At 39.2% G+C, this 19233-nt stretch overlaps 1 protein-coding gene across 2 annotated transcripts; it reads right to left on the minus strand.

Moving 5' to 3' along the window:
* Positions 1-1538: 1538 nt before the first annotated feature.
* LMAN2L (lectin, mannose binding 2 like) lies at positions 1539-15673 on the minus strand. Of its 2 annotated transcripts, XM_063448602.1 has the most exons (9): positions 15505-15673; positions 13107-13225; positions 10784-10901; positions 10618-10700; positions 10170-10202; positions 9375-9536; positions 7688-7802; positions 4113-4232; positions 1539-4030 (listed from the first exon to the last, which is right to left on the minus strand). In XM_063448602.1, exons 1-9 carry the CDS (start codon positions 15662-15664, stop codon positions 3888-3890), a joined length of 1053 nt encoding a protein of 350 aa, XP_063304672.1. In that variant the 5' UTR covers positions 15665-15673; the 3' UTR covers positions 1539-3887. The 2 variants fall into 2 exon arrangements, with proteins under 2 accessions (XP_063304672.1, XP_063304673.1); XM_063448603.1 differs by lacking the exon at positions 10170-10202.
* Between the last annotated feature and the right edge of the window lie 3560 nt (positions 15674-19233).

Below are 19233 nucleotides of genomic sequence, written 5' to 3' on the forward strand. Positions count from 1 at the left end.
AACTCAGCCCAGTCAACATCCTTAAATCGAATAGATGGCTATCCCTATATTCAGTTCTTAGATTCTGCTTCATGAATAGAGCTCAGGGAATCGCTCTTTGTAAGCATGCTAAAGGAATGTTCTCTTTGTTTATCTTTGTAAGCAGCATAAAGGAATGTTCTTCACCAATACCTTTTTGGCCCTCTTAATACAGGCCTACCCGTATGTTGGTTTCAGCACAACACTACCAACTTTCTACCTCTCCTCTATTTCCATATACGAATTTAAGTTCCGACCACACGTAAAAGGCCATAGGCCTGAATTTGTGGGAGGAGTGTTCCCTATATAAACTCACCCCTCACCCCACCTCTACGTACCTATGCCATTTTCCTGTTGGAGTGACACCACCCACCACTCCCTCTACTAACTTATCACATTATCCCTGGTGGGCCCTCTTTATACAGGCCTACCCGTACGTTGGTTTCGGCACAACACTACAAACTTTCTCCATCTCCTCAATTTCCATATATGAATAAGTTCTGACCACAAATAAATATAATTATATATAAGTAACAAGGGCTTGCACTCCTGGTTAAAAATTCTTAATGCCCTGTGCAGGTCTGGCAAAATCATATAAATATAGAAGAAAGGATGGATTAAATAAAAGTTACATTTTATTTGAAAATTATCACAAAGACCTTGGAGTGCGGTCCTTTCTACTATAAATATATATATATATATATATGTATATATATCTATAGTGACAAACCATGGGGTTGTGGGAGGTGCTGCTAGTTGGCTATTTATACCTTCCCTAATTACAGTCACTGCAACGTGATCAGTATATCCTGTATCCCACCCTCTACTCCCTTGTTAAGAACCCCATCCTAGGTGGGCCCTCTTTATTTTACAGGCTTACTGGTACATCTGTTTCAGAACACCACAACCGACTTACGTATACTCCTATGTAACAATATATTATACAATGCTAACTTTCTGCATGTTACAGCTTTCATATAAGAGATATAGATATTGATTTTACACAAACAATCTAAATAATTGTGAATGTGAATATACACACACACTTAAACTTAGAGAAACTTGAAAATATATGTAAATGTATTGAAACCTGCCTATTTCATATTTTTATTTTCTCCTGGAGATATGATTTTTAATAGCATTGGTGGGGCTGTCCTCGGATCAAGCTATCTCTAGATTTTCAGGTCACTGCTTGAATTCTAGTGGTATTTAAATTGGATGAATGCAAGAAGGCAGTCACAACAGCTTTTACCTCACTTTCCCCATCTGTCTCTCCCTACCCAGATCGGCTTTATTTAAAATGCATACAAGAAGCAGGGCTCATCATTTATTTATTTAGATTTTATCTCAAGTGTGTAATTTCAAAATTCATATCTAAAACCTACACACACCGTCACTGATGTGTGTCTGTGTACACATAAATATTGTCTTTGCATTTCAGGCAAAATTATGCAAAGAAATCAGGCGCTCTTTAGACAAACATGTAAACACAGGACCATGCACAGGATGCAACACATTCCTATTTTTAAATGGACAGAGTTTAATTTTTAATTAATTAATGCAAAACTGAAAATTAAACCTGCAGAATTTAAAATATTGTTCAACATTACAACTATCTTTTATCCCATTGCAAGAATGTATAATGGATGCATAACATTGGGCAGTAAACTACACTTTTACATTAGGATGTCTGATAAAATCTGAATGCCACTCATTTCACCTTTCCATAAAAAGAAAGCACATACACGCCTCTTGCTGGACTGCATAGCCTACAATGGGAATCGGAAAGGAAATGTCAATCGTTTGGCCACTTAAATTCTCCACCTCTCGTATTTTGCCCTAACATCTGCAACATTTTGGTCCATTCTTGGTTTAATGAATGGCCATGAGTGAAAGCTAGCCACAGACACAAGAAATAGACTTTCTGCTGCATAACTAGCACAAACTTATTTTTCCAGTCACAGTACAAATTACTCTAATAAATACATTAAGATACAAAATTACAAGAGATGTCAGAAAACCTTTAAGCTTATACAAATCAGTACCAAGCCAAAGAGACCATAGATATTAACTATAGAACACAATTTGTGTTCATTCTGGCACTCAGTGACTTAATACACGGGTAGAGAAACAGCTAAAGGCCTCAGTTTATTAATTTTCAAAAAGCTTTTCAAAGTATTTAATGCTTTTGGATAAACTTTTGAAATTATTTAATATTTAGAAAAAATACATTTTGAGTTTATCCAAAAATAATAACAAGGCCTAAGCCACGTTCACCAGTTTAATGCTTTACAAAGCTTCATCGTTTCTTTGTGGCAGCCCAGTGCTACACAAATGATACTTTTTGGGGGTTTCACCAACTACAGCCAGAGCCAATGTTCCTAACCCTCTCCTCATATGATTAATTCAGGGGTAGGTAACCTCCAGATGTTGTTGATCTCCTCAGATGCATTGCCCACATTATGGGAGATGTAGCCCACAACATTAGCTGTGCTAAATGTTGCCTACCCCTGGATTAGAAGTATGTTACGTCCAGTGACATGCTCAGCTGATTTAATTGATCAAGCAAAGAGATGTAGCTACCACTTAGTCAAGGTAGAGGTTTATTTATGGATTTCCAAAAAACTGCTCCCTGTCTGGAGGTATTGAGGACAGAAATTTGTAAAGCCTTATAAAAATACCTAAACATAACAAGTTGCCAAAGTGTTTCAGAATGGACTGGCAGGGAAGGCTTAGTTATTGTGAAGTACATGCAAACACTGGCTGTACCTGATGGGAGTTGAATGTATTCAAAATTCCTTAAAATATTAGAATAGCGTTTTCCAAGTAATTGCAGAGCCCTGTCCCTGAGAATAATTCATTTTATAAACCACTTTGTGGGGGCGGGGTGTAGAAAAACAGGCAAAGCTATTACATTAAGCCGTCAGAAGTTTTGTTTTTTTTTTGTTTGTTTTCTTAAACCTAGATTTCTAAGGCAGTTCCATAGTCAAACATTTGGTGATACTTGAAGTCAGGGCTGAAAATTTAGGCAGGGGAAAATAGAAAAATAAGTAATTTGTCTGTAGTGAGATACAGCTGTGTGGGCTCTTTGGATATTTGCATGATTTACTTTAGCAAAAGCTTAACTTTGCTTCTATCATTGCTATTTGGAATTACATTAAACATCTCTCCTTTTGAATGTACCTTCTATTTACACCAAACTACCAATTTAGATTGTGAATGCTCGTCAGATGGTAAAAACTAGGTTTTTTTTTTTTTTATTCGCCGGGCCCGCAAACTGGTGAAAGGAAGAGGGAAAAAAAAAAGAAAAAGAACTAATGTGAAGTGCTCCTTGTTTAGAACTTGTAATTACTGCAGCCGAACTAACTATAGCAATTTGCGATAATTTACATTATAACAACAATTCTGAATCAGAAAACAGAAGTTTACAAAACAAAGTAAAACTTTAGACCAGAAAGGGTGGACAGGAAAGTTGGGTAAATTCACAGATTGACACACGAGGAGCAGGGGCAGATTGGTTCTTTAACAGCAAAATGTCTTGTGAGGATGCAGGCACATAGTAAAGAGTATGGTTCACGTGTAACTGTTATTTGCAAAAAATTAAATAACATTAAAAGAACTCTGAGGTAAGGCAGATCTATAAAAATAATTACATCTTCAGTAGCAGCTTGTAAAAAAAAAAAAAAAAAAAAAAGAAAAGAAAAAGAAAAAAAAAGCCCAGTGTTTAAAACAAACTGAAGATAAATAGTAGTAGGGCAGGCAGCGGAGCAGTATTTCAAGCCTGTAGTGCCATTTGTAGATAATACTCCTCACTCCGAAGTAGTCAGACTGTAAACCCAGCCAGTGTCTGCTGCCATGGGGAAAGAGAATCAGTAGAAATGCTTGCGACTTCTCTCCTGCCACTTATTGTACACAATTAGCAAGATGACCCCAGCAAAGACCAGGCCCAGTATGGAGAAGAAGACAATGATGAAGAGAGCAAAACCACTCATAGGCTCGGACGACTGATCAACTAACGAAGAAAAGAAAAGAAAAATGAAAACTACAGTAAACCAAATACTGAAATACAGATGTGTGCCAGAAAGTGTGATTACCTCCAGGTAGCTTCATGTTGTCTACACTGGGTATAAATACTTCTTTATCTGCAGCTTCTTCATCCGGAGAACGTGTCACACTTAGTTGGTACAGTTTGAGAGAGATAATATCATGGTTATCTGAAAAAAGATCAAAGAGGCACATTATAGCATTGTAGTTCCTACATGTACAGGAGGACTATTATTAATATGGTTTTGCACCTTGTACAGCACTGCAAAAAGTACAAGAAAAAGTTATACATATAAAAAAAAAAAGTTATTTCTACCATTTTTTTTGAAGAATGTCATGGGTGTTTTAGATTATATACTGAGATCAAAGTTAAAGGGTTACTCCAAGCATCATAACCACTACAGCCTGATTTTGTTGCACAGAGTGTCAATTAGCCACTCTGGAGTTGATTTAATATATATTAAAAAAACAAAACACCACCACCACCACCACAACAACTGTATGTGCAGAGTTTCAAAGTGAAATACAGAAGTGATCATGTTGCTTGGAGTAACCCTTTAAATCATTACATGCAAGATATATTTTTGCAGGGAAATTTCCACTTTGAAACAAACATTTATTCCCATTTCATTGCAAAGCAACCCCATAGTTTAAATCTGTTTATCAAAAACTAATGTGGCAGTTCTTTTGCTTCCAACCTCTTAAATACCAACAACAGTCTATGCTAACTTAAAGGGACACTATAGTCTCAAAACACACAGCTTATTGTATTTGTTCTGGTGAGTAGAATCATTACCTTCAGGCTTTTTGCTGTAAATACGGTCTTTTCTGAGAAAATGCAGTGTTTACATTACAGCCTAGTGATCACTCCACTGGTCACTCCTCAGATGGCTACTAGAGGTGCTTCCTGGGTCAGTGCTGCCTAGTGTACAGCAATGCCATTCAGTGTCTCCACCCTGTGCATGCAGACCCTGAACTTAATTCAATGCATCTCTATGAGGAGATACTGATTGGACAGGGCTGTGTTTGGCTTAGGCTTGCACTGCCCGTAATCTGCCTCCTAGATAGTCTCAGCCAATCAAATACTTTCCTATGAGAAAGCATTGTGATTAGCTCAGATTAACATTTCTGATGTCAGCCAAGCAGGCAGATGAGGGCCAGCAGCAGCAGGATGAAATAGAAGTAAGATTTTGAGGGGGGTGGTAGGGGGGGAATGGAAAGTTGTGCTTATTTGAAGGAACACTCCAAACAACATAACCACTACAGTGTGCTGTACTGGTTACGGTGCCAGGAGTGCCCATCAGACCCCGAGTAAAAAGGTCCATCCGTACTAAGGTAAAGATGGTTTGACTACTTACACTGGGGGCACAAGGGTACTCCTGGCACCATAACTCTACAGTGTGCTGTAGTGGTTACGGTGCTAGGAGTGCTCCTTAACAGCAGCAGCATAAAAAAAAGTATACTAAAAGACAAATAATAATTAGAACAGGATAACTCTGAAGGAGGATGAGTGCCCAAGAGTATTTAATTTAATATATAACTTTTAATAGAGCCCTTAAAAGTGGAAGGAACAGTTCCTCCCGTACTTTATGTTTTACTGTTATGGTGGCGATCCACATATCTAACTCAAACATTATACTCAAGGCTAATCTCGAATCATACCTCTAACAATTGTAACTGTTGGGGTTCACTGTCGACCGTGATTGATCCCCGACATATCTGTACATTTAAGGCTTTTACCAGGCACCATCCAAAGCTGTATAATACGAACTCTGTTAGCATATTGATACACTGTTAACTAAGGGGTTAGATATAGCTATGGGCGGATTAGCGATCTCCATGTAGGAGGTCTCAGCCTTTATGACTACCCTGTTACTAAGGCTAACGTTGTATCTCTGCACCTTTCATTACAATATGCACTAGGAATTGTTTGTGCAGCCAATATCGTATAGCCGTTATGACATATTTGTATGATTTATTGTTTGTATAAATCGTAGAGGCATGAGCACACTATTTACGGATAGTTATCTACCGGGCAAATTCTGCCTCTGCACTAACTAGATTTCAGTATTGAGGATACTGGATAAATTCTGTACAGTTCCCCATTTACTAATGATCGTCACCTCTATTACCTCTACGATCCCCACATCAGTCTAATACCATACTAGGATCGTACTTAGTACCACTGTAGATATGCCATTATGAATGATTAATTGTATTTGCTGCCGTGAATTTGCAGGCTTTTGCATACAATCTTATTCATATCTCTGATTTGGGCAAATATCTGTCTTTTGCGCAAATAGATTTTTGTTCTGAGGATACTGTAAACTTTTAACAGTTCCTCTTTTACCAAGTTTGTTTCACTGTTGGTGGTGACTTCCACTTTTAAGGGCTCTATTAAAAGTTATATATTAAATTAACTACTCTTGGGCACTCATCCTCCTCCTCTCTGTGTATACTACTTTTGTAGTTCCTTTAGGGTTAACCCCTTGCCTGTGAGTGCCCCTTTCAGGCTTCCAGGTCTCTTCTGTTTTCTCCTTTCTAAGGATAACTCTGAATGACGCTATTTTGTAATAAAATCCTAAGAGAATTAGTGGATGTGCACATAGGCATGACATCACACATGCGTGATAATTTCTAACACGTGGCTAAAGAGAAAGATTGTGTTTGCACCCGAGAATCATTTTTTTCCTCCACCTGTAACTAATGATTGTTTAGGTGATTAACTGCTGGGCAGGAATAAAAAAAATAAAAATATAGCAATAGGAATTTTGAAAGGAAATAGGCATTTTAATAGGTTCACATAGTGAAACAATACACAATATTCACCAGTTTCCATGCAACTGCAAACTGACAGAAGAATGGATCAAGTTAAATTTCCCCAGTTAAAGATTGAGTTAATAAATTAAAGGCTTGAGAAACAAAACTGGTTATTGTTCTCGAAGGAGTGGACACTAGGATTTTTGAATCAGTTTGTGCAGCACATGAAATAATAATGGGTATGCCCCTCATGTTCTTTTCTTTTCTCTTCTTTCACTGCAGTTTACTTTTCACATTTCTATGGCATAGCTGTAGAAGAGGAACGTATGAGTCCAGAAAAGAGAAAGACCTACCAGGGCACTGTGTACCAAGCTAGAATAGATAACAATTGCGTTTGGGATAAGGGATCTCCTACAGCCCCCTGCTGTCTGTATACACAACTCATTGGTGAGTAGACTGTGCCGAGCCTATCAGATACCGCATAGCTTGCTTAAGATGACAACGGTGGAGATGGGAGCCCTATAAAAAGTAGTACGTTGGTCTACGACAATCACTGGGCATCAGAGATTACCCTTCAAAGGTGGGTTGATACTCGTTCGCTTCAGAGAGGTACTTCCTGAGGCCCAGTGCTAAACACTCACTATACAAGTTGAGGTCTGCATATCTCACATTATACATCAAGATTGTTATTGATATTGTTATCTGCACCTTCCTGAACGTATATTTCATGATTAGAGACCTGCGTGTCTCACCACCATTTTATAGTCTTCTCCCATGGCTTATTTTTATCTCTATGCTGTGGGACATTTATACATACATTTTTAATACAAATATATTTACAAAAAAAATATAAAGGGAATGCTACCTGACAGGTCTCCTGTGACCGCAGAGGCACCAAAGTAATATCCACGAGGCAGGCGCACACCAGGCACATCTAGGCAGTCCTTCCATTCATGCTTTCCATCTATGTCTATCATGATCTAGAAGAGCCAGCAATGGGAAAAACACAGCTTGGAAAGTAGGTAACAGACAAACAGGAGGGAAACGAGTGTAGTGTACTGAGCAAATTCTCTGGGCCACACCATCCAGAGCAAACTTTATATTCTACAGAGTTAACATTACACTGGCAATTTTTTTTTCAGCAGGTCCAAGATGATCAAGCTTGGGTTTCTATGAGGTTAATATTTGAAACATTTAAAGCGGCACTGTCATGGCGAACTTACCTTTCCCCAATCGCTTCCTCTTGTCTCCCTCTCTCAGGATCGGTTCTTCATATCTGCTCTAGTTTTGTTTTTTAAACATAAGACAAAGTAGGGACTTTGTCTTATGTATTTTTCCTACGCTTGAGCAGCTTTGACACAGGGGAGGAGCAAAATCTGCTCCATTTCCTGTGGTCAAAGCAATTTCCCCACAATTTTCACCTTCCTCCTGCTGCTTCATTCGGCGTTCCAACGCCGGCAAAACTACCAAATTTTGTCCTAACAGAATGAGAACAGTTTGTCCATTAGTGTTAGGACGCACTTCAGGTTTTTTTTGTTCGGAATTTCATTCCTACGGTATTAGGGAGCTATCTACTAAAATGCTATATTTACTAATACTAAGTAAAGTTTATTTAGTATTATTAATCTGCCCAATGTCTACTAAACAGTGAGAAACTAGTGGCTGCTCACTGTTGAAAAAAAACACCCACCACTACTTTAATAAAGTGTCCCTTAGTGAGGCACCTATAAAAATAATTAAGGGGGAGGGGTGGGGGAACAGCAGGAGGAAGGTGAGAATTGTGGGGAAATGGCTTTGACCACAGGAAATGGAGCAGACTTTGCTGCTCCCCTGGGTCAAAGCTGGTCAAGCGTAGGAAAAATACAGAATACAAAAAAGTCTCTACTTTGTCTTTATGTTTAAAAAAAAAAAAAAACTAGAGCAGATAGGAAGAAATGAACAGATCCTGAGAGAGGGGGAGAAGAGGAAGCAATTGAGGAAGGCAAGTTTGTCATGACAGTGCCGCTTTAATTACTGCAATGAGCAAGTTACGACAGCATGTATGCAACAGCTATGAAAGGATTATTGGTTTGAAAATCCTCATACTGATCTCCTTTAGAAGATTCCAAGAATTGTTTTGTTTTTTTAACAGAGTGAAGAAGGTATGTGGACAGAAAGGTTAATTACACTAGGTACTGTGGTAATATGGTAAAAAAAAGAACCCAGGACATACTTGAAAACGAGAGAAATCTCAATGTATCTTTCCTGGTAAAACATTTTATAAATAAATGACAAATATTAGAAGAATAAAGTAAATAAATCAACAGAAGTAATTATTTAAAATACATTAAACCCATTACCCATCTTAAAAGGAACACTATAGTGCCAGGAATACAAACATGTATTCCTGACACTATAGTTCTGATTCCCAGAGCCAGAGCTCCAAGATTACAGAATGTGATGCAAATAGGAAACTGCAAAAAGCGGATAACAGAGGTCTAAATAAAGAACCACATACAGTGCCGATTAGGGAAAGAGTCCTTATCAATTTTAAGCTATTAGTGAAGTCTCACCGTAAGTCGACGTTTCACATAGCGGATTACGAAGAAGGTGTCATGATCTAGGTTCCTCACCATGGCTGTACAACCTCCAAGCTCAGTGGGACGTCCATCCCGGCTGTGATCATATGTCAGAGACCCATTGCTGACCATAGCAGATATATAGGGGAATACACGCTATAAGAAAAAAAGTATAGTATGATGATGAGGGTGCTCTTTACAGTGCAATGTCATATTCTAGTCTTGTAGGCCACCTTCACACCCCCCATACTCTTTGGTTTCTGGGTCAAGTCCCCCCCCCCACCTTGGATAATTAAATTGAGCTGTGGAGGAGGCACTTAATGTATGCCATATGTGAAAAATGCAAGGACAGAAATTTATCCTCACTGGTTATTGTCGGTAAAAAAAATGTGTTCTTAAAATGTATTCCAGCAAAATGGTATTTAGTCACACACAGTATAAAATACTGAATTGCAACAGGGGGAAGAAAAGCCAGCAGTATATTAAACCCAGGAATCCTATTAACTACTGGAATGCAATTAATTTCTTTCATATATGCTTGGCTTAACAGGTACACGTTAAGATAAGCCATTTCTAAATGTGCAAGTTCAAGCGTAGAGAGTTTCTAAACACAAACAATGGATTAGAAAACACCAAGAGAAACAAAAAAAGTCTACAATGATTATTTCTAGATAACAGTTTTTAAGATGCATGCTCAGAATACAGCCTCTCGTTATTTTGGTCCTTTGGGTAACAAGGACATACCCTCTCCCAGCCAGTCAGAATATAAATAGATAGACATTGCAATACCTGCATCCCTGGAGAGTATCTTTTCTTTTGAGACTGCCATCCAGAAGCACAGGAGAGAGAACATACAGCAATATACAAACATGCCACTTAGTTACACACTCAAAAAAAGGAGCAGAAATGGATTAACTATTACATATCCACATAAACATAAGCAAGTGGCCGGCAAGATTTAGCATAACGGATTTTGATGAATGTGTCTAGTTTACAGAGTGAGCAGAAATCAGGAAGTGTTTGCTGCTGGTGGAAGGGATACAAGCAGATTATGATGCGGATGATGGGCTTTTTGTTTTTTTCTTTAATAAATCGTAAATACAAATAACTGCACTGGGAGGTTAATTAAATGATTTTCTAACGGGCATTGTTTTTGTTGCAGACTATATAAATTAACACAAACATACAAATGAAGAATGGACTTTGCAGGATGAAGGACAAGGCTTAGTATACTCACCTCATGCTGCTTCTCCTCATTTGGGTAGGTGTCTACAAAAACACCTAACCCAACAAAGTTATCTTTACTCCCAAATACAGGACCTGCAACAAGAAAGAGTGGTAAATTGTGGTTCTGAAAGTCACATCTGAAGAAGATCTGAAGATTACTGTCCACTAATCCATACCAGACTGCATCTTGTCCTTGGTGTACCAGATAGCAAAACCATCTCCATTGAGGTTCTTCTTGCCCTGGCCATGGATTTTGAAATGAACTTGCAACTCCCAGTCTCTCAGATAACAAGGCTGGTGGAACAGAAAAGTTCACAGATCATATACCAAAAGCTTAATTACTATTTTCCAATGTAATTTTCTGCACATTGAATAACAAGTAACCTATAACAAAACTTCCACACGCACGTGTGCAAACTATCACAAAACCATGTTTGTTTTTAACTTTCCTAAAATGTCTACATGTAATACAATTATCCTCACATTTATTAGAGTGTAAATAGATCCCTCTGTCTCCTTGCGGTTTGTAACTGCAGCCCCTTCATTGCCAGACATCTGAAAAGGCTGCTATAATTCCTCCTGTGCGTGCACAAATATTTGTACGTTGGGTTTAGTGTCAGCTGTTGCTCTCTGCCCGCCAAACATTCCTGTATACTGCAATGGCCAAGAAGAACAAAAAAGTGGCAGAGGTGTTGGAGCTGGGGGACCACTTCCCACTTTGGCGATAAAAAATATCGGAAAAGATTTTAGTTCCTGAAGGTATTACAATACAGACCACACAAACAAATGCACTAGCAAGAAACACACTTTCAGACACTAACTACCAAACACTTACTCTCCTACAAACAAACTGCCAAACACAGACTCTCCCAGACACACACACACATACACCAAGAACTTTGTCCTGTCGTCTGGGATTTGTCAGTCTGTTCATCCGAGGCAGGTGGGCGGCTGACTAAGGGTGTTTGGAGGTGGCCGGCCTCATAGCACAGTCATCATCAGCAAGCTGGCAATTATAATGGCTGATATACTCAGCCATCAATTAAAGGCTGCATGTAGTGCCAAATTTAAATGCCCCAGAGGAACCTGGAGAATGCAGACAGGAAGGCGGCAAAGGGAAAATGGAGCCGGTCAGTTAGAGAGGGAGCTGTCATCATCCTGCTCTGCTTCCTTGTACACCCTGCAGTAATGCTGGGAGCCGCAATATGACATATTTCCGGCCCTGGCATCACTGAACAGTGGCCGAAGGAGCAGAGAAAGGAGCTTGAAGATGATCAGATCAGCACCACTGGGCCCCAGGGAAAGGATCCACTTCCAGCTCTCCCAAAAGGTAGGGATGCTGGGTGAACTCGAAATAAAAATAATCTGTGAGTTTGTCAGTATTAGTGTGTGTCTGTGAATTTGTTTGTTTAGGTAGCTGCCCTTGCCTCCATGGCTGAGATCATCAATCTTTATGATCTCAGGAAAGCATAGGGAGGCTATTGCACATGTGTTCATCAGCATCCACTCTGAGTTTCATTGAATCAATGCATCTTTATGGGGAACCTTCAGCGCCTCCATGAGTGTGGAGACACAGAATGTAGGTGTTGCACAGAGCATTAAACTGTAGTGGTTCTGGTGACGATAATGACCCTTTTAAGAATTGTATTTTTTGGTCATTGAAAATAAAGCTGTTAGTTTTAAAAAAAAAAATACCACGCTCCTAACTTTTTCAGCTGCTTCTAGATTTCAAGAACATTTCTCAAGCCTTGGCTTAAAGGGATACTATAGTTCTAGGAATACAAAGCCAGAGTTGTGGTGTGGGGGATGTGAGCTGTAATTGGGAGTAGAGGGGCTATAATGGGGGTAGGAACTTTAGCAGAGAGTGAGGACATTCATAGTCAACTAGGAAAACGAAAGTCGCCTAACAAGCAGGAAGTGCCTCTAGTGGCTGTCTAACAGTCACTAAAGGCAGTCTTAACCCTGTAATGTACTTATTGCAAAAAAAAAACTAAGAAATGTAGGAAGAGTGGGAAGAAGAGTAAATGGGTATAAACCCCAAAAGAGATGAAGGACCATGTAAAGGTAGAGTTGAGGTGCCCTTCCAAAAAGGTAGATTATTAAAGAAAAGGACTGAGGCAGATGTGACAGAGACCAGAGGATAGGAAGAGGAGTTAGATTTGGACTTTGGGAGCAAGCAGTGTATTTGGCAAGTGACATAATTTAACAGTGCCCTCTCCAAGGCTCACCAGTGTATAATGCACACTGCTAACAATATGCCAGCCTGAGGGTACAAAATGGACAAATGTGTTTGGTGTGAAAAACGCGATCAATTTTCTTGTCTGATATTTCCACTAGTTTCCAAAAGGTAGACGAAATAGCATACTCAAGGGTTTAATCATTACTTGTTGATAACTTGGAAATTGCAAATCATTATGTTATAGAGTTGGGTAATGTTTCCAGTTTAGCTACTTTGCCCAAAAATACTGCTGTCTTGTCATTTCTACACAATTGCCTTACCACGCGGTTCCAAACAGCCCCCTGCTTGCTCTGTTGGTCCGGGGTCAGTCGTACATACTGCGGGGTTACAAGGACATTCCCCGTCAAATCCCACAGGGATGAGGAAGAAGAGCCCACTCCTGAAAAGTATTTATGTAAACTTATTGCTTCTATATTTCAACATAGATACAAAAATAAATAAAAAAACCCCTTTCTACATCCCATTAGCCTTAAAACAGCACTGTCATGCCGAACTTACCTTTCTTTAATCGATTCCTCTTCTCTCCCTCCTTTAGGATCTGTTCTTCATTTCTTCCTGTCTGCTCTAGCTTTCTTTAAAACAGAAGACAAAGTAGGGACTATTTATCTAATGGAGGTTTCCTACACCTGACCATCTCTGACTAGTGGAGGAGCAAAGTGCGCTTACTTTCCGGTGGTCAGAGCAATTTCCCCACAATTCTTACCTTTCCTTCGTGTTCCTGCGAAGCTTCCTTTCACTTTTCCTGAATGTCCTGTGATTTAGACAGAACGCCGGCAAAACTACCAAATTGCGTCCTAACAGAATGAGAACAGTTTCTCCATTCGTGTTAGGACGCAATTCGGGACTTTGTTCGGATCGGAATTTCATTTGAATGAATGAAACACTGATCCTATTCGTGCCGCGGCTGCATCTTGCAGCCGCTTAGTAGATAACTCCCTAATTCCCACGATTTCAGGGGCTATCTACCAAAAGGCTGAAAGACCTAAATTGGTCTTTCAGACAAATTTACTAATATCAAGTAAAGATTACTTAGTATTAGTAAATTCTGCCCCTACTAGGTATACCGTGAGCAGGGGCATGTCTACTAAACAGTGAGCAGCCAGTGGGGGCCCTAAATAACTATGGGGGGAGGTCTATTGTCCTCCTCTCCCTAATACCGTGGGAATTAGGGAGTTATCTACTAAGCGGCTGATGCAAGATGCAGCCACAGCACAAATAGGATCAGAGTTTCATTCATTCAAATGAAATTCCATTTCAAACAAATTCCCAAATTGCGTCCTAACACTAATGGAGAAACTGTTCTCATTCTGTTAGGACGCAATTCGGTAGTTTTGCCAGCATTCTGTCTACATGACAGGACGTTCGGGAAAAGTGAAATAGGAAGCTTCGGAGCAACAAGGAGGAAAGGTAAGAATTGAGGGAAAATTGCTCTGACCATCGGAAATGAAGCACACTTTGCTCCTCCGCTGGTCAGGTGTAAGAAAGCTCCATAAGGCAAATAGACCCTACTTTGTCTTATGTTTTAAAGAAAACTAGAGCAGACAGGAAGAAATGAAGAACAGATCGTGAGAGAAGGAGAGAAGAGGAATAGATTAAAGAAAGGTAAGTTCGGCATGACAGTGCCACTTTAAAGAAACGCTATCTTATCAGGAATACAAACATATATTCATGACACTATAGTCCTGAAGTGACTGTTTAGGTTACCAAACCCCCTACGATCTCCGTAAAATGGTGGTTTTACGCATCTTTTCTCCCATAATGCGTCAGTCTCACCACAGCTGGTCCCGCCTCCATGGCTGAAATCAATCTTGATATTCTCAGCCAATACAATGCTTTCTCTTAGGAAAGCATTGGGAGGCTATTGCGCATGCATGCAAAAATGATGCACAAATCTACATCTCCTCATAGAGATGCAGTGAACCAATGCATCTTTATGGGGAATGTTTTAAGGAAAAATTAGCCGAACTGACAGTATAGCTGACTTTGAGACTTTATCCAGTTCGGCTCCTTTGGCCATAAATTTTTAATTTTACTTTGAATTCCCAACAATTCTCACTTTAGCAAATAACCCTGATAGCGGGGTGTTTATTCACCATACATTCAATGAAAACTAAATTGAAAAATTCTGACAAAAAAAAAATTGTCAAAACTATGACTAAAGCTAAAATGTACAATTATTCCAAATCTGCACATTTTGTTATTTGCTTTTCAATTCCCTACATTTCAGCCAGGATTGTTCACTAATGTAAGAATTCAAAGTGAATTTCGAATTTGAGGTAAAAATAGCCGAACTTGAAACATTCTCTAAGTCATCTTTGCTTCCAATTCGTTTGGAATTCCCACTTTAATGAATAACCCTACCAGAACATCTTTCATTTAAGACTTCACCCTATTTCTTCCCCTTATCTCTTATAATTGAATCTACCCTTATTTTTATATATCCCTTGCCAACGTTTGTATCTATATTTTCTGGTATTATCACGCGAGACACATGAACCATGTTTATGAAGGCAGTCAATATACATCAAATGCTTTGTTCTGTAAAAGCACCTGTTTCTTCGTTGATTAATATGGCCCATTGTGGTATATCGCAGGACCTGATCTGACTCCTCACCCAGTCCTTGTCATGACTCCACTCACTCCCGTTGCCCTACTCACCCTGATAAGGTTTGGTTAGAGAGTGCTCTCTCTTCAAATACTCTTCTGTCTGATCGGCACAGCTGGTTTGTAGGAGCAGAGAAGCAAGAAACAGAAAAGTCCACGGAACCTTCCACCTTCCCCTAACCCACAGCCTCCGTCTTACTATATCCGCCGCCATCTTGCTACTCTCTCCTCTGGCACGACGCCAGCCAATCGCGACCTATACTCGTTGATAACGTTCATTGGGTAGTCTTGGCACGCTCTAAGCTCCCAGAGGATTACAAAGAGCCAATGAGTTATCAGGAAGTGAGCCATCTCCGAACAGCCGCACGGTGATTGGCTAGAACGGTCTTACAGTTTGGGTATCTTGACAACCAGTGGATTGAGTGTGACCACTCTTCACTGTGTGATGTACAAGGCGGGGGTGCTAACCTTTAGAAATACAGTTACTTACACTATGTTAAACATTTACAGACAACAATACTCTGTTACTGAGATAGTTCAGTTAAAAAACAAACTTTAACATTCAGGAGGTTTGGCAATGCGAATCACGTGCTATTGTGTGTGCCAGGTGCTAAATGTTGAGACACATTCTGTTGGTTTCCATGGTGGCTGTTCCTTTCCCCCAGAATAGCACCTTATTTTGTCCCAAGACAATCTCCTACCCAGTATCTAATTACATCACCTATTCAGTGAATAGAAAAATACATTGCAGTTGATTCTGTGAAAACATGTCAGAAATGGATATAACAATTAGGGGGACATACTAAAAGGAATGACAGATTGGAATGCCCATAGACTTTAAAAAGGCAGTGGAATGCCCATAGACAATAATGGAAGTAAAATTCCAAGTCACATTTAGCTTCCCATTATACTCCATGGGCATTCCATTGTATCATTCACCTGTCATTCCACAGAAAAGAGCTATAATCCCAGTTACTTTTAATTTTATAATCTACTGCTGTACTTGGGGAACACGTGTGGTAAAGCTTAATTTGCTATGTAACACAGATTTGCCGGCAAATTAGTTTATATTTTATTTCACATTATACTCTATGGGCATTCTCTTTAGTCATTCACCCTTGTCATTCCATAGAAAATATTAATAATCCCACCTAATCTCAATTTCAAAAATTGACACTGAATCTGGAGAGTATTGTAGCAATACAATTGAAATATTTCTCATTGAAATATTTTGTTTCCATTATTCTCTATGGGCATTCCTTTTACTTCCATTATAGTCTATGGGTATTCTACTGCCTTTTTAAAGTCTATGGGCATTCCAATCTGTCATTCCTTTTAGTATGTCCCCAATTAGGCTTGTCTTGATTTTAAATACATGGTTGCCGCCTGCAAGCAGGAGATATTAGGCAACCTTCCAGGACCTTGCAGGTGAGCCACAGCTCCCTTGCTGTAGTTAGAAGGAGAGTCTATGTTCTCTCAAATTTTGTATCTGGCCCATGGAGAGGTATGTGGGCTGTATAAGGGGGCTGCTTGTGGAATTGTGTGTGGATGATGTCACATTGTGTGTTTGATGGTGTGTGTATGTGTGTGGCTGCTTGTGGTAATGCATGTGAATGGCTGCTTCTGAGGTTGTGTGCATGTATATGGATTGGCAGTGGTGCTATGTTTGTGGGTATGGTGTGTGTGTGTGTAGGCTGTTTGTATTATTTGTATGAGGGGCAGGCTTAACCTCTTAAGAACGGCGGGCATGCTATGCCATCCTTAGGGACCCGGCTCTAAACGTCGGTGGGCGGCATAGCATGTCCCTGCCGTCCTATGTACTTACCCACTCGCCGGCAATTGCGGTGGGGGAACTTACCTGCCATGCCAAGGAGTCCCCCTACTGTCGTTCCGCCCTCCTGGGCCATGTAATCGCTATGTCCTTGCGAGGACCTCACGATCACATGGACAGAATAGTCATCCACAGCAGTGCCAGCAGGGGAGTGCCTGTAATGACAGGTAGTCCACCTGCTGCCTTTAAAAAGTAAAATGAAAGTTTTAAAAGCCGTTTAAAATAAAATATATACTTAGATCATATATATTATTTATATGATCTAAGTATATGTATACACTTACGCACACATACACATACGCTGTCTAAGTGTATTTTAATATTAATATATATATAATTATATATATATTTGAAGATAATGATCAGCACTCTCGGACTTTGAAAGGTTAAAACTTACAGTTTATTGAATTTCCATTAAAAAGATCAACGTTTCAGTTCCGTCTGGAACTTTCATCAGGATCAGGCATATATATTAATATCAAAATACACGTAGAATGATATTGATTAAATATATATATAATATAAAATAAATAAATATGTAAATACGTTAAAATATAAATATAATAAAAAATAAATAATTTATATATATATATGTGTGTAATTTCGTTCTAGCTGTATTTTATATCAATATATATATAGATATCAAAATACACAGATAACGAAATAATATATATATCTATATACTTAAATATATACGCATATATCACTATATATATACCTATGTATAAATGAAAATAATTTAAAATTTTATTATATATATACATATATATATATACATTCGTGTAGATATATAATAATTCTACGTATATATTTATGTAATAATTTTACATAATTAGGTCATTTTATTCATTACAATTTGCAGGACCTGCCTGACAACCCAGGCCGAAAGTCCAGGGAATTTAATTCGCTAGCACTATATTTAACCCTAACAAGTATATAGGACACTAAATTCTCTAAAATATAAAATACTTTGATAAATATATAACTTAGCAGCACCTTATGAGTATAATAGCTCTAAAAACACTAAATATGAAAATGTAAAAACATAAAGTGCGCTGTGCCTTTAAAACCGTGCCAACAGATTTTTGTGCATTTCAATTTCAATCATTTCAATCAAAGTGCTTAGTATCAAGAATAGTGCTTATATGTGGTACAGATTCCCTGTCCCTGGATTCAAAAAGCGTTCTGTTCCATTTGCCTGTCTGTTCGGTAGATTACATTCCCTCCTATTCTAACATTGTCCTGTTTGACTACCGAACAACCGCACGAACCAGGGACCACCCGGGAGCTTGTTAACACCCATTAACACCTTGGAACGGTTCTCACCGCAATGTTCTAATTGTTCGTCTGGGTGGCCGCAATTCCTATGGACAACCACAAGGTGGTGGCCATCTTGTTCACACGAACGCAGGCAGCGGTGTTTGGGCATGAATTGCATAGAACTAAAATCGGACTCAGAAACTCCCGAACACCGCTGGACTTTCATCATCACCAGCATTCGGTTCTATACAACTTAGAAGGGCACTGTTCGGTGAAATTGTTCGTCTGGATGAGGGGAACAAGCTCCATGGTAAGACTATTGACTCTGTCCGGTAGTTTGTACGTTTTCAAACTACCGAACTAGACCGACCACAAGCCCTGATTCTCTGGAACTGTTTTGGGCATGGAACCATGCCTGCGGTGTTGGTCAAATAAATGACTTCCAGGAAATTCCTGAACTCCTGAACTGATCTGGGTGATTTTTGGATATGTTCGTCATCCAGATCAGGGCAATCAGGGGATTTAACTTTGTGGGGTTTTATGTGTTTTGGGGGTACTTTTGGGGTGTTTGGGGGAAAAGTGTATTTTTCTGTGCTTGGAGATAATTGGATTAGACTAGTACAGTTCCTGATCCAATTATCTCCCAGGCACAGAGGAGGGATTATCTCATTATGTATGGGAGTGTCCTGGAT

This window comes from Pelobates fuscus, chromosome 3, assembly GCF_036172605.1.
Source record: "Pelobates fuscus isolate aPelFus1 chromosome 3, aPelFus1.pri, whole genome shotgun sequence".
Lineage (NCBI taxonomy): Eukaryota > Metazoa > Chordata > Amphibia > Anura > Pelobatidae > Pelobates > Pelobates fuscus.

Bases quoted from the DNA above. Each gene is read 5' to 3' on its own strand.
- LMAN2L (XM_063448602.1), bottom strand. From the start codon at position 15,664: ATGGCGGCGGATATAGTAAGACGGAGGCTGTGGGTTAGGGGAAGGTGG. The intron at 4,233-7,687 runs GTAGCATTCCCT...ATCTTTTTTCAG, and splicing joins GGTCACAGGAGACCTGTCAG to ATAACCATGATATTATCTCT. The intron at 4,031-4,112 runs GTAATCACACTT...TTTCTTCGTTAG, and splicing joins CAACATGAAGCTACCTGGAG to TTGATCAGTCGTCCGAGCCT.